At 37.1% G+C, this 14,780-nt stretch overlaps 1 protein-coding gene across 1 annotated transcript in view; it reads right to left on the bottom strand.

The window, feature by feature from the left end:
* The window catches only part of VCAN (versican), a 111,748-nt gene that overhangs the window by 14,978 nt on the left and 81,990 nt on the right, over positions 1–14,780 (bottom strand). Inside the window, exons 9-12 of the mRNA XM_032205361.1 lie at positions 14,030–14,143; positions 11,660–11,773; positions 4,233–4,391; positions 3,248–3,330 (exon numbers count right to left, since the gene is read on the bottom strand). Coding sequence (XP_032061252.1) covers positions 3,248–3,330; positions 4,233–4,391; positions 11,660–11,773; positions 14,030–14,143 — 470 coding nt within the window. The remainder of the gene's footprint in view (positions 1–3,247; positions 3,331–4,232; positions 4,392–11,659; positions 11,774–14,029; positions 14,144–14,780) is intronic.

Here is a 14,780-nt window from a genome sequence, read left to right as displayed (position 1 = left end):
CTACGGGGGATCACCAAGAATGTCAAGATACCAAAACTGATTGACAATAGACAGTCCACTATTAGGCACCTAAATAATTGCCCCTTTTTTCAAAATAAGAATATAAGTGTGAATCTGCCTGGGATAATCTAGGCTCAGTTTAGGCTTCCCAGTTAGAACCCTAATTTTATATGCTCAATTTTTAAAAGTCTTGGTCATATTCTCCCTACACAACCTTAAGAAATCTCCTGTCCCACTGAAGTGGCATGATCTGATCTCACAGAAAACCTAAAGGCCCTTGCATATTTGACTGGCAAAACTGATATCCATTGGTTGGTCAGGGAGGGGAAATTTCCACAACTGCATCTGAGATTCTAACCCTTCTCACATTACCAGAACAATAACAAAGATGAATTCATCACCTTCTCCAGCCCCACCACTGCAGCTTTTTAACACTTATCTCACATGAACAGACAAGAAGGCTCTGCAGAAAAAAAAAATAATAAGAAAAAAACAAAAACAAAAACACGGCAAAACAAAACAAAACTGTATTTTGGGAGCATATGGAAGTGAGGCAGCACATGATTTATGTCATTGCTGCATATGACCATGAAGCCCACAAAAAATAGCTGAGCTGGACATGTGTATTCAAGAGCACACTGTAACTGGAAACAATGTACAGTGCACTTGAATGTATGTTTGTTGTTTTTCACTAAGGAACTCATGCAGGTGCTTTTGTTTGACTATCATATTTAATGGTGGCTGGCATTTAGTTTCAGTTTAAAAATTCTGGAAAAACACTTGGCTTGGTTTTGAGCTGAAAATGCTAAAAAGAGGACTGATTTTCTTCTATCAGACTCATTGGTTGAAATACCTTTTAGGTGCAAATAAAATAATAACAATAAAGAAAAAAGTCACCTGATCCTTTTTCCAGAAACTGCTAATAAAAGACATGCCAACACCTGGCAAAAGAGTTCTTTTCAACATACTAACTATTTGAGTTTTGGTCTTCTTATGTCCATGGAAAATGTGTACCAGAGTAATCCAGACCTTATCCCATATTGTCCAAAGGTAAAGCCTGTGGTTCAGGGATTTCTGATTCCAGTTCTAGGTTTGTGTCTCCTTTTATTTGTTTGGTTCAGGAAAACAAACAAACAAACAAACAAAAAAAAAACTCATGTGAAAGAGAAGTCGCAACTCTTATGTGTAAACACTGGTTATCACAGCTATTAATCTGCGCAGTACTAAGTTAGCTGCAGCACTGGGACAATAATTTCATCCATGATGTGTCTTGCTGCTGCTGCTATTCATTTGTTTTTTCTTTTAAATCTACTGAGCATCACAACCCTTTTTAACCCAAAAACTTATGAAATATTATAAGTATGATTTTCAGATTAAACCAAGCTGTTGTCAGAAAACTATCAAGATAAAGATAAATGAATATATATCACTTCTATATGCACTGTCCACCTGAAAGTTGGTGTGGCTTTTCTGATGTTGATAGTGTCTCCAGCTTATCAGGGGGATCCCCAGCAGACATGAAGAATTTTCTACTACACCAGAATTGTTGAATAGAATTCTAGACAGACAATAATCTCTTGGAGAGGAGCTGGGCAACAAAGACAAAAAAAGCTGATGCACCCTGATATGTAGAACACCAGAAGGCTGTTTAAATTTTGATATGCGCAACAGCTGTCTCTCTACTCATAAATTTATTTTAGAGCCTGAGGATGTATGAAATAATGCTTATTTTCATTATTGTAAATTATATTGATTCATTTAACACTATCATAACTGCTTTTCATCTGCAAATGCATAAATGATGTACATTTTTCAACTACATGGTATTCAAATTCATTGGAACTTAAGGACACCATCAAGGAAATACATTTTATGCTTACAGTTGATTTTTTCATTATTTCTATTTATTACCTGAGGTGTAATGAATCACCACCACTAGAGGATAGTGTCATCAAAGTTAAACCATCCTCAGAGAGTGCCTGTTTCAGACAGTGAGGTGCAAGATGCCACATAAGAAACAGAGAATGAAATAATCCAGAATGAGTGAAGCTCAAGGCCATGACCCATCTTGTGCTCCCAAAAATACACGAGAGGCAAGAGAAAGTGATGAAAAGAAACTCCTTCACTTACATCCTGCGAGACTATGTAGCTCCAAGCACAAATGGGTACAAACATGATTTAAGTCGTTTTCACCAAAGAATAACCAAGCAGTCAATTGGGCAACAAACATTTTCATCTTCCTTCCTTTTCTCCCCATTCTGTCACCTCCTACACATGTTTCCCAAGAAATGGCTCATTTATAAGTTATTTTAAAGGACTTTGTGGCTATTTATATAAAAATGTAATAAGTAAAGCTTGCTTTGATCCAGGTGTCTCTCTACATAAGCTGTAGTCACATAGTATGCAGCAATGATCACTGTGTGCATGTGTGAGCATGTGCACATCTGTGTCCTGTAGTCCAGATGCTTTCTCCTCTAAGAATTCACAACTGGGGGTGGGGGGAAATAATAATCATAACTGCTTTTTTATATATATAGTGCTATTCAGTGGGTGTTAAACAGCAATAAATCACCTGTCCCTTCTACAGAAGTGTCTGTTTTGAATTGGAGATACTGTATCAAGCAACTATTTGATTTAGGTCTGCTAAAGGTGGACAGGGAGTGTTTTCCCTCTCCTTCTGCTGACTTTCCTTCCTTCATGTTTTAAGGCATCAGGAGGTATCAACAGCAACTTAAAACTTTATGGACAGATTATTGGTTGCAGGCCTCCTGAACCACCTAAGAATGACTGCTTCAACATCCTAGCCATCAGACTGCCACACCAACTAAAACAGCTCCCCAGAAGACCTGAAAGGTTTCTTCATGCACTCAAAAAGACAAGGGCTCATATGCAGTATCTTCATCTGAAAAAATGCATTCTGCTCTATATATGTAAGGAATCTTCTTAGAGATGAAAAACAAAATCTTCTGCAGCAGTGACCCCTAAGTAATAGTCTCAGACTTTCTGAGCTTTTCTCTTTGGAAACATTAGGAGATCCCACATATAAAATAATAAGAACTAAAATTAAGATTTTAGAACTACATCACAAATGGAAATTATCCTGAAACAAGACAGTATCCTGGCTGTTTGCTTGGATGCATATTTAGTGACTGCATGTTTTCATGCAGCTTCCCTCAGTTCTGATGGGAAATTGATAAGACAGAGCAAAAAGAAAGGAGTGGATGATTTAATTTCAGAGGCATCTTACCAGTGGGCTACCATCAGTCCAGCGGAAGTCACGCTCAAACATTTTGTCATTGAGGCCAATCCACTGGTAGTCATGCCCAATACCTAATGGGAAAGGAAACAGAAGGATATTTTTATTAACTTTCCCATAAATGGGAGAGATTTCATCAAAGAAAAGAAAAAGAATTTGCACAGAATGAATCAGACATCCTGTTCTTAAGATTCTTCTACTCCCTGTGCAAACAACTATTTACAGGCTGTTTTTCAGCATTTTTATTTTAATTTGGATGTCTATAAAAATGGAGATTCTTATCTAACTGTTTTAAACAATCATGCCTATTACTGACTGCATCCCCCCCAAAGAAAACAGATGAGTTTCCTATCTGGGCACACATCAGAAAAAAAGAAAAAAAAAAAAAAAAAAAAAAAAAAAAAAAGAAAAAAAAAAAAAGAGAAACAAAGAGAGAGAGAGAGAAAGAGAGAAAAAGAGAGAGAAAGAGAGAAAGAGAGAAAGAAAGAGAGAAAGAGAGAAAGAGAGAGAAAAAGAAAGGAAAAAAAAAAGACAAATATTTTAATTTACAGTATTTTTTCAAGTTTTGTCTAGGCTGTGACTGAGGTCAAGATTTTGCAGCATTAACTCATAGGAGCTATTCTTTTATACATGCCTACTAACATGATGGCCTGGCCATTTTTGCCATGTGAACAAAAGATCTAAAGCTACCAGAAAAAAAAGTTTAATTAATTTTCTATATCAAAACCATAGGACTAGTTCACTTTCCCCCAGAATGAAACATTTTCTATGTAACAAGTCATAACTTAATAGAGATTAAGGATCTTGCACTTAAAGACAAAGTGACAACCAAGAAAACAAAGTGCATCTTTGCATCTCTATATTCTAAAAGTATATTTTAACATGGAGATGTAAAAGTTTAGTGAACGGCCAATATGATCCTCTCTCTGAATCCTCAGTGCCTGTGCTTGCTTAGAGAGATGACAACAGTACGTACGGTTCACAAAGATCTGCTCCTCGTGGGACAAGATGCTCGTCAGGTGGGCTCCCTGCAGACGGCATTCCCTTTCAGCTGTGTCCCATGTGCGCCGGTGGGCAAAGTATTTGTAGCACTGTCCTTGGAACTTGTGCCAGCCGTAATCACAGGTCTCCGTGTCTGTGACAAATAAACAAACCGTGTTTCTGATAATGGGCATGGAACATGGACATGTTTCACATGGATGGACTCTGTAGAACAAAAGGTTGAAGAAGATGCCCAAAACTCGTTAAGTATCTTGAGTTTTAATTACATTTTCATGTTGTTCTGTTTACCCAGTTTTGGTGTAAACTGCAAGTATATTACTTATGTAAGCAGTATAACTGCACTTGGCAGCTTTGCGATCTTCTACTGTTTAAATTATGCTGTACCCAGACAATCTCATAGGGATATTTTTACTCCATCACTCAGGGTGAATGAAATGACTTTATGTTAGACTGTCATTAGTCTACATTTCATCTAAATTTTCTGAGTCTGTAAGCAGGGATTAAATTTTTCACTTATAAGGGGGAGTAGTTCTTTGAATGACTGCACTGAATTACCTTGGTTTGAAAGAAACTGATAACGGAAAATAATCGTGTAGGAATGTGCTTGTTATTGTTCAGTCCAGACACAAAGCTGCAGTATTATCCTTCTGAATTTACCCCTCCAAATCCTCCTCCAAAACCCATCTTCCATGATAAACTATAATTTAATAAACTCTAGGCATCAGTTTCTAAAGAAGGCTACAAAGCTGAAATACAATGTAATGAAATGCACATTGTCTGTGCTTGTACAAGGGATTGTGCTGATAAGAATACATAATAGACAGAAGTTCGTATCAGCCAGTATTTCTTTTCAACTAAAAAGATATAGAGATATAAATGTGAGCCTTGGAAGAGTAACAATCTGTGGATTTGACGTTAATTATTTCATCAAGGTTAGGCAGCTGCAAAGAGAATAGATGGCAAGAAGCAAGGTTCTCATCCCAAGTCTCTTTCTGCACCAGCACTGTAGAAATGAATCATAGGCAAAAATCAGTGTTAGTAAGATGGACAATAACGAATATGATGCCTGAGTGTGCCTGAGCTGTGCTCAATGACAAGAACCTGTCATTAAGAAATGAGAGTTTTGGGGAGGAATGGGAAAAACAAACAAACAAACAAACAAACAAACAAACAAAAACTACAGAAAACTCAGACTGTTTTGATTTACTGTGTATGAAATGGCACCATAAAGGACACTTCAGCACAAGGTTGTGGCATGTTCTGACTACAGCTGGTTCCAGCAATCTCAGCACATGCTGAGACCCTGACGGGCCTCTGTTGCAGGGTCCTAAAGAACAGAAACAAAAGCTTGGCTTTTTTTTTTTTTTTTTTTTTTTTCCCCCTACAAACAAGAATTTGCCACTTCCCACAAGATTTTGTGTCAATGCCAAAACAAAACTTTGTCTCAAAGGAACCATCTTGCCTTTCCAGAAGTATATGTACTTTCTGGGTGTGAATTAGATCATGTATTTTCAACAAATAAATATATCTAATAGTTAATAAGATGCTCTGGCCTAAGAGGCTCTCTTTACGTTAGTAAAGGGAAATGCCAAACGTAGAATATGCCAATGACATATGACTGCAAATTCCTTAACTATGATATTTTTCAGGTCAGAGCAGCTACCAGCTGAGAGGCAGTTCTGGAAAATAAATAATTCATAACACAAGGCTGATTCTTAACTCAGAGCAGAGAGATGCCATTCACATATCCTGAAGCATGGAAGTGTCAATTTTTTTGGAAGTCTGGTTGCTTTTTTAAATCTCCTAAGATAAAAAAATAGACTTCACATATATATGAATAGATATGTGCAAACATATCACTTCAGAGGCTTACCAGAATTTCTCTGTCAGCTCCTGGCAACATTAATAACACAGCAGTTATTGTCTTAGGAGTCTAGTATCAAAATCCTTTTTTAAAAGTTGTCAGTACAGACATAAATGTACTGAATATGATGGCATAATGAGTTTACACTGGTCGTCTCTCTTCTATTTTCAACAAGTTAAGCTGCAGAAAACTGCTTGTGCTTTGAGTAATCCCAGCTATGAAAAAAATGACTTTAATTTATACTAGCAGCTTGTTAGTTTTTGATGTTTTCCCTCTTTGCATTCTGTACGAGGTGCAGGCTGCTGATACAGCTTTAATCTCTGGGACCTAGGCCATTTTAAAGTTTAGTCTGCCTTTGGCTCCCTTGAACATTTGTTTAACCACACGATGCTGACTAACAGTGATGTGTCCTCTGAAAAGGCACTTAAGTTTTTATTATTCATCTTGTTCAGGGACCACCTTGTCCCACAGGAAAGAAGTCAGATAATAACAAGCAGTATTGCATGCTGAGAACATCATAGCTGGAGAGCAGATCCAGGCTATGCTAAGTTAGCTTTGCCTGCCTCTGCAGGGAGGGGCTCCAGGATTTGAAAGAAGGTCTGATGAAGGGCTGAATGGGAAGCAAAGCAGCTTGAAAATAGCAAAGCCCAATGACTGGGTCCAAAGAATGAGATGTAATGGCCCGAGTATGAACTGTCAGCACCAGAATTCTTCCTCATAAGGCAGAGGATGCAAAACTGCAACATATGTACTCAGAGTTGATATGCACGCACCCATGGTGCACATACAACTCTTCCCTCCTATCCAAAACAACACGGACTTTTTTTTTCTTTTTTTTTTTTTTCCAAGAGGAAAACATTAAATAACTTCTTCAGCACTTGTTTGTAGACCAAAACTACCAAAGAGAAGAAGACAGGGCTGAAGTCTGTAAAATAAATAGGATTTTTAAAAGAGGAAGGGAGAATTTATTTTTTTGAAAGGAAAGAGTCAAAGGAAGAGTGGAAAAGTAAGAAAGGGAGAATCATGAGGCCAGAGGACAACAAATGTGAACCAGGCAAATAAAAATGTGGGGACTGATTCAACTCTGTTGCAGAGAACTGAAAGAAATGCTGATTTACCCTGACTTTGTGTGTGCGCAAGGACATATATACATGCATATACTTTTATACACACACATATATATACAGACACACACATGTATTAATGCATACATATCTTAATGCATTAATACAAATGAAAGAGAGACACAAAGGTAAAGGTAAGTGCTCCATATGGATATAGGTTTTTAATGCCTTTTAATGCCTTTCTTGAACCAGTAAAATCTAATTGCAGGTGGCTGTAAACTTTCTGACTGAATCACCTGTGAGAACAGAGTAGGTGTGAGGACTTACGGAATACAATACTCCATGTTCACTGTAGACTTATCCTGGGAGGTAGTCACAGCTTTCTGTAACCTTATTCCAGAATGTGACAGAAAGACTGAAAACACTACGTGCCATATTTATATTGTCTGACTAAGTTTTAAGATTTATTACAACTTACAGGCTTTTTCAGTGATGTGTGCAAGGAGTTGACTTACACAACTTCTGTTCTTTATAACTGCAATTGTGTATGTGTAACAACTCTAGACTGCATTCAAAAAAAAGAAGAAAAAAAATTCACTTTAGATTTAATACATAAGCAGGTATTGCTTTTTCAACAGCTGCAATATGCTGCTGACAGTAGGGCCCTTGTCTTTAAATACATTTCATACGAGGCTTAAAGCAAACAAAGACAGAAAAAGAGGTGCTAGAACGTAAGGAGAGTCCTGCTCAGCTGTGGATTTTATCTGTGACTGTCTGTCTTCAGGTAATGAACAAACGCCTGAGGCCCATTAGCCCACACATCTTGAGGAGGAACCAAATCTCTGGTAAATATTCAAAACAGTCCTTCCTCAGCTGAAAGACATCAGCTAGAGACCATCTGTTTTCAGAAAGCATCCTTGCACTTAGCCCTTCTCAAACACTTCCATTCCAAGCTACCAAGCTCTGGGAACAAAGTGAATCAAATGAGATAGAAGCCATCACAAGCATTTAAACAAAGAACTTGGGATATAAAAATAAAATAAAATAAAATAAAATAAAATAAAATAAAATAAAATAAAATAAAATAAAATAAAATAAAATAAAATAAAATAATAAAATAAAATAGGTTTCGCATGACAAAAAGAAAAAAAAAGTTTTGTTTTCAGAACCTGGAAGTCAGAGCAGCCATCTATGTTATGCCAGGGAGGCATGTCTATTAACAAACGTGTACCAGCTTAGCACACAGGACCACGCATGCAGCTGCATTTGGTAAGCTGGCTTGGTGAGGTGTGTCTGTAGGGATCCTGCAGTGGAGAAAGCTAGACTTTGAGTTTAAAAGGCAAACACCACTCCTTGAAAGCAGGTAGACAACTGTTAGGATAGCAAGGGGAGGGGACCGGGGGGGGTGGGGGGGTGGGGGAGGAGGTAGGGGGGAAAGAAAAGGGCCAACCAGCCATGGAAGGAAAATGAAGACAGAAAGATGTGCTCATCTACCCAGCTCTGACCTCACTCAATGGGATGCTGAAAGCTCTCCAAAGGGCTTTCCACAGAGGCATGCCAATGAAATGACCACTGGATCTCCTGGGATAAGACTCATACCAAGGCCTGCAGTCACCTTTCCAAAAACCTTTTCTGGGTATTTCAGCATATAAGAAGTGACATGCAAATGTCACTAAGTGGCAAGCATCTGTGCTTTGAAAAGATACACGTGATGGGCAAAAGAGGATATTTTCTAACAGAGGTCCTCTGCTCCCCTTTGATCTAGTCTGAATCAGAAGCAATGCTGGCTTGCTCACCTACCAATCTAGTTTAGAAAGGAAACACCCTTGGTTGCTCTAATTCTAACATTAGACAACTTTAGCTCTCTTTAGGAAGAAGTTCCCGGGCTCAGATTGTCTGCTGAACTGCTTCCACCTGGCAAGAAAAATGTCTGTCAGGGAGCCAATTACAGCTCAGTGATTCTCAGAATTGATTTACTTCACCCTAGGTTAGATCACCCTGAAGGCTTCTTGTCTCCCACCACCTGTTGGAGCTTCCTGACATGCAGCCACACTGTCCCCATGTCACATCTCCTCTTAACTCTAATACTATGCTAGATGTCAGCCAAAGATCTCTTATTCTATAAAAGTCTCACGGGGACATTTTGGTAAAATTCTGAACTCTACTTTTTTTTTTTTTTTTTTCCACACCAGTGTCTTGAGACTGGAGTGTAGTGAAATTGTCTGCTATGTTCTGAGTTTCATTTTCAGTGGCAACATGCATTCACTGCTTCCATTCACTTCCATAATATTTTGAAAACTCAGCAACATGTCTAAAAAAGCCCTTCAACTTTTTTTCTTTTTTTTTTTTTTTTTTTTTTTTCTGAGGCTCTCTAAAATAAATAGTATATACTGGAGGGAAAAAAAAAAAAAAAAGAGAGAGAAGGTAATGAAATATAATCTTGGTGTGCTCAACTCCACCTTTCCTGTGGCACTGAGGTACACGTTCTGTCGTTCTGGCTGGTCTTTAAATCTAGTGAGGTCAGGACTGGTGCCTTGAAATAAAGCCTGCTTGCGAGACAACTGTGTCTGAGTTGCCAACACAATTTTATTTTGTCTGGTGGAGTGGAAATTTGGCACTAACAGTTTTACCAAGTCCCAAACCACTGCAGGACTTTAAGTGGAGGAAATTTAAATTCCAAAGCTGAGTGAACAGGGCTCTGGTTCTGATTGACAAACTAGGAAATGTTCCCATTAACCACCTAAAATGCACTCTCAGGTTGGTCATAAAAAGCAGCTTAAAGCTACCACAGTACTCAGAGCCACTCACTGCTACGGATTTGCTGAAATGACAGGGAGGAGGAGGGGAGTGAGAACATTTATTTCTTTTGTTGTGAAAACACTGTCAACTTGTAATTTTGGAGAGCAGATTCAGAAACTCCTTTCAAATCACAAGGCTGGGCAAACTACTGAAAAAATTAAACAGTGAAAAATGCTGGAGCCAGTCAGCTTTGAGAGGGTTCTACTCTAACAAACAAACCTCTATAGGTTGAGCTGGAAGAGTTTTCAAACTGCCTTTCACTCATTAAAGGTGAAAAACAAACCTGAAAATAGGCAGTATTCATTAAACAAATCCAAAGGTCCAGTTCATTCACCTGTAAATGAAACCACTCAGCTGAAGAAAAAGAGAAAGAAGGATATTTTTATAAGCTTTAGAAAGTACGCTTTAAAGTACCCTTTCTTTTTTTTTTTTCCATGGAAACGCCTTCATTAATTTTAGTGACAGAACAGATTTTGCTACCCTTTCCCCCCTCCTACAAGCACATATTAAGTAAGCATCTTGCAGAGTAAATATTTCTATTAAATACAGCAGGATTTCTTGCAGACACTGCAAATAACAGTTACAGGAACCTGGATGTTTAATCTAGTTTCAATTGCCTGGTTTAGAAGATCTTTTAAAACATCCCTGTAATTGTGATCCTGCACCTACTTGCCCTAAAACAGAGCAAAGCAACCTAGAATAGTGTGGGATGATGATGTCAAGGTTATGGTGCCCTGTGAAAGGACATATAATCTGGCATATTCAGTAGACTATTTCTACTTTCCAGTGACACCTGTTGGAAGAGATGTGTTCTGATGTGTCTTTCGCACTGTATAGATTTTTTAAAGAGAGATGCTCAGTCCAACAGTAACTCTTTCCACTCATTATCCCATAAGTATCACTAGTGATGAAAGGACCTAGTTATGTGTCTTCATAGTAGTCTGCAAGGCAATATGAACAGGCTTTGTTTGCCTTGGTGCCACCTGAAAGCTGTATGGCTGTAGTTACTCTGACACGGAGACTGCCTGATATATCTGTTAATATTCAGTACGGCAATAGTATGAGTTTTGGTCAGTTTAGCATGTGGCTAGTGTTTGCTCTCATTCAACTGCAAAGATGGTGCAGATGCAACCTTAAACAAAAACTCCTGAGCCACAAATCATTGAAGTCTACCATACTCAAATTTTATTGAGACTAAAAATTGTAATGTCTTCTCGTCACTAGCTACTTGCCACAGTTTTTAAGAGTTTCTTCAATCCCCCCTCTTCTAGAGGAGGCTTTGTTTAGCTACTCCAGAAGAGTACTGAAATGAAAGCAGATAGGTATATAAAGTTGGAAGAGTCTTAGCTGGCTGGTGGTATGATTCTTCTCTCAAAAAGAAGTTTTTAGGTTCCTTCACTGATTGGAAAAACAAACAAGTAATCAAAACCACAAAAAGACAAAACAAAACAGGTACACCCCGCTGCTCATGATGAAGAGTAACTCTGTGATGTAACGATGCAAAAGAACAAGAGGGGAAAGGAAGAAAGGATAAACTTCATGGTCTAACAAAATAAATGTACATAAGCATGAATTCAGGTTCTTTTACTCAAGTTAGACCTGAAAGAGTTAATCGTATTTTCATGACTACATGTCTGTGACCTAGGTCACCCTGGATTTTAAAGTACACCTTACCTTGCTCACAAAGAGCACCTATATAGCTTGGCAGACAGAGGCAAGTAAAGGTGTTGAGGCCATCTATACATGTGGCTCCATTGCGGCATGGGTTAGACTGGCATTCATCAATATCTACAAGATAAAGATAAAAGTGTTTTTATAATGCACCCACCTCCCAGAACGGAAATGTTCTTCAGCCTTGCTCATAATCATTACTAGGACCAGTTCAATCCAGAAGAATGAAGTATTGCAAAAGATCCAAGACAGCAGTTTTATTTGTATGATAGCTAATTTCGCTCTGCACAACTTTCCTTTCTCTTCACCCAAAATCAAGCAGTGTTCTCCTCAGGATATGTGACTTTAATGATCCACAATTTTATATCCTGCACTCTGACTCCTGAGTTAATTTCTAAAATCCAGATCTTCAGCCCCACATTGTGCAACTGAGAAAGAAGTCTTGCTGTGCAGTATGCAGTATTTTATCTTATTAGTAGAGAATTTGACGTGAATGTGTGATCATGGCATGAAAAAATCTCATCAAATACTGGAGACTCAAATATCTTCAAATATTTCGTGTTAGAAATTTCATATCATCAGAAAGACTGTTAATTTCAGACTTCAAAGCTGGGTGTCCTAGATTCTTATTATTTTGTAATTTCTTCTTTGTCTCATTTCTTCCTTATCTAATCTTAGCAAAACAAGGGTAAACCATCATAAAGATAATTTCACTGAACACGCGGTCAGATAGCAACATTCACAGCCATGCACAGGTTACTCCTGAGTCAATGGCTCCATATTAAACAAATGACTTCTCTCTCCCCTACTCATCTGGCTTCTTGTTTTCAATTGGATGACCAGTCCATTTACTATAAATACTATGTGGATGTATTTGCACAGGCTATAAACAAGTATGTCCTTTTATAAGAACAAACTGTGTTTCTAATGAAGATTTCGCAAACACCTTAATCAAAGCCAAGCTGTTGTTAGTCATTGGCTATCAAAAAATTAAAAGAAGAATTAAATATGTATCTACAAACCAATAGTTGTGAAATCCTAGGAATGATCACTGCATTAGGTATTTTATTTGCTGTAATCATTTGGATAGCTCTCCTTGACTTTTTGTATTTCATATGTAGAATATTCTGAAATACATGTATAGAAATGCTGAGGTTTACTTTCTCAAGCACCACCAAACATATTTTTAAATGGTAACTGGCAGTGGAGAGTCCCATTCCAAATTACTAATAAAATGGTAAAACTTCTACAGGGTAAGAAGTTGCCAGATTATTCTTTTATGATCTGAAGGAAGAAAGAAAATTATTCTCTCTGATCTCTGGATTGTAAATAGTGGATGGCACATTTCTTGTCAAAGAAGATCTAAGATGAAACATTTAAAATGTGACATCTATCTCTAACAACCCACTAGAGAAATACTGGATTTATCAATAAGCCCTAAGTAAGCAGAGAAAAACACTAGCTAATTGTTTTTTTAACCATAATAATCCTTTCTTGTAGAAGACAAATAAAACCACGGTAGTCCTGATGATTATCCTATACTAATATCAACCTTTGGGTGGATTGAATTTTTCCTCCCTAGATGCACTGATGAGTGGAACTCATTTAAGCAATACTGCATCTATTTTTTTCTTTCAAATTCAGCAAGTGACTGTGTAATAGGCAACCCCCTAAAATTGATCAGGGAATTAAAATGAAAATTAAAAAAAAAAAAAGACTAAAACAGTTTTACACAAAATAGCCAAACAGCCAGTTTCATCATACATTGACTTGTTTGTTTGGAAAGAAAAGCTGGTCACCCTGAACTGTACTGGTCAATCTCTTGAAACCAACATTCATAGCAGGGAATGCCAAATGTCTTAGGCAGGATGAGGAGGTCCTCAGCTGGAAGAGTTACCAAAATACTAATTTGTACTGAAGATGTATCTGACTATGGTCATATTTGCAATTTTCTTGAAAAAATATCAGCAGGCATTCAGTGTTCAGCTTCCTTGCTATGTTTGGGACTAGGCTATTTTAACACCCTTACAAATAATTACAGAAAGATTTTAAGGAATTATCCCAAATAATAATGTAGATGTATTCTTGTTTGATATATTTATGAATTTAGTGTTAACTTGTCTAGGACATGCAGTTAATTTAAATACTTCTCTTATATTTGTATGTGCACCTGTTTGTACAGTTTATGGACAGAAAGAAAAATGGTTAATAGACATTCTTCAGTCCATAAGTAAGGCTTTACTGTAGAATTTATTAAAATGTCTGTCTTCTTCAACCTCAAAAAAAAAAAAAAAATTTGCAAATCTTGTGTATGGAAATTTTATACTTCAATTAATCTGTAGATAATCCAGTATTTAGACGGCATCACCTTACCTAATTCACACTGCTCGCCATTGAAACCTGGCAAACATGTACAGATGTAAAATGAACCACGTGGGTAGCAGGTACCACTATTAAGGCAGGGATTGCTTTTGCATGGATCTTGTCCTGTTAAGTAGAAAAATAAAGTTTACTCTGTAGCCTCAATGAGCTGATATCTTTTTAAATTTTTGGAAAAAGAAATCTGTCTTCATTTCTGCATTGATGTTTCAGGGTTTACTGTTGTTACAGAAACTATAATAGCAAAATAGAATATTAGGAATAAGATAGTTTTGTAAAACAGTAAAGCTTATTTTGAGGCATCACTATTTCCAACTTTTAAAATAACATGGCACTTACTATGAACCAGCATAAATAATTTTCAGAATTACTACATTTTTATAGCAATTTGTATTATATTTGGCAGTCACAATATTATACTGAGGATTTAGTTTGCATGACATGACAATTAATTATAGCTGAAATCAGTTAAACATAAGCAAAATGAATGGAAAATGCTTCTGCTTTTTTTTGAACAGGGTTAGTTTATGTGGAATGATTGGGTACACAGAACATGCATCTCTTTAAAATACTGTCTGTCTGCTGACATTTCATTTCATTATATTCAGTCTATTATATTCAGCCTACAAATTCTTATTTCTTTGAAAGGATGTTTTCACAGATGCACATTTCTCACTTGTCTTTCCTTAAAATACATTTCAAGAATACAAATAAAGGTACCGAATACATACGTAACTGAATTAAA

The sequence above is a fragment of the Aythya fuligula genome, chromosome Z (genome assembly GCF_009819795.1).
Source record: "Aythya fuligula isolate bAytFul2 chromosome Z, bAytFul2.pri, whole genome shotgun sequence".
Lineage (NCBI taxonomy): Eukaryota > Metazoa > Chordata > Aves > Anseriformes > Anatidae > Aythya > Aythya fuligula.
The sequence above is the reverse complement of the archived record's forward strand: the minus strand, read 5'-3'. Positions and strand labels throughout refer to the sequence as shown.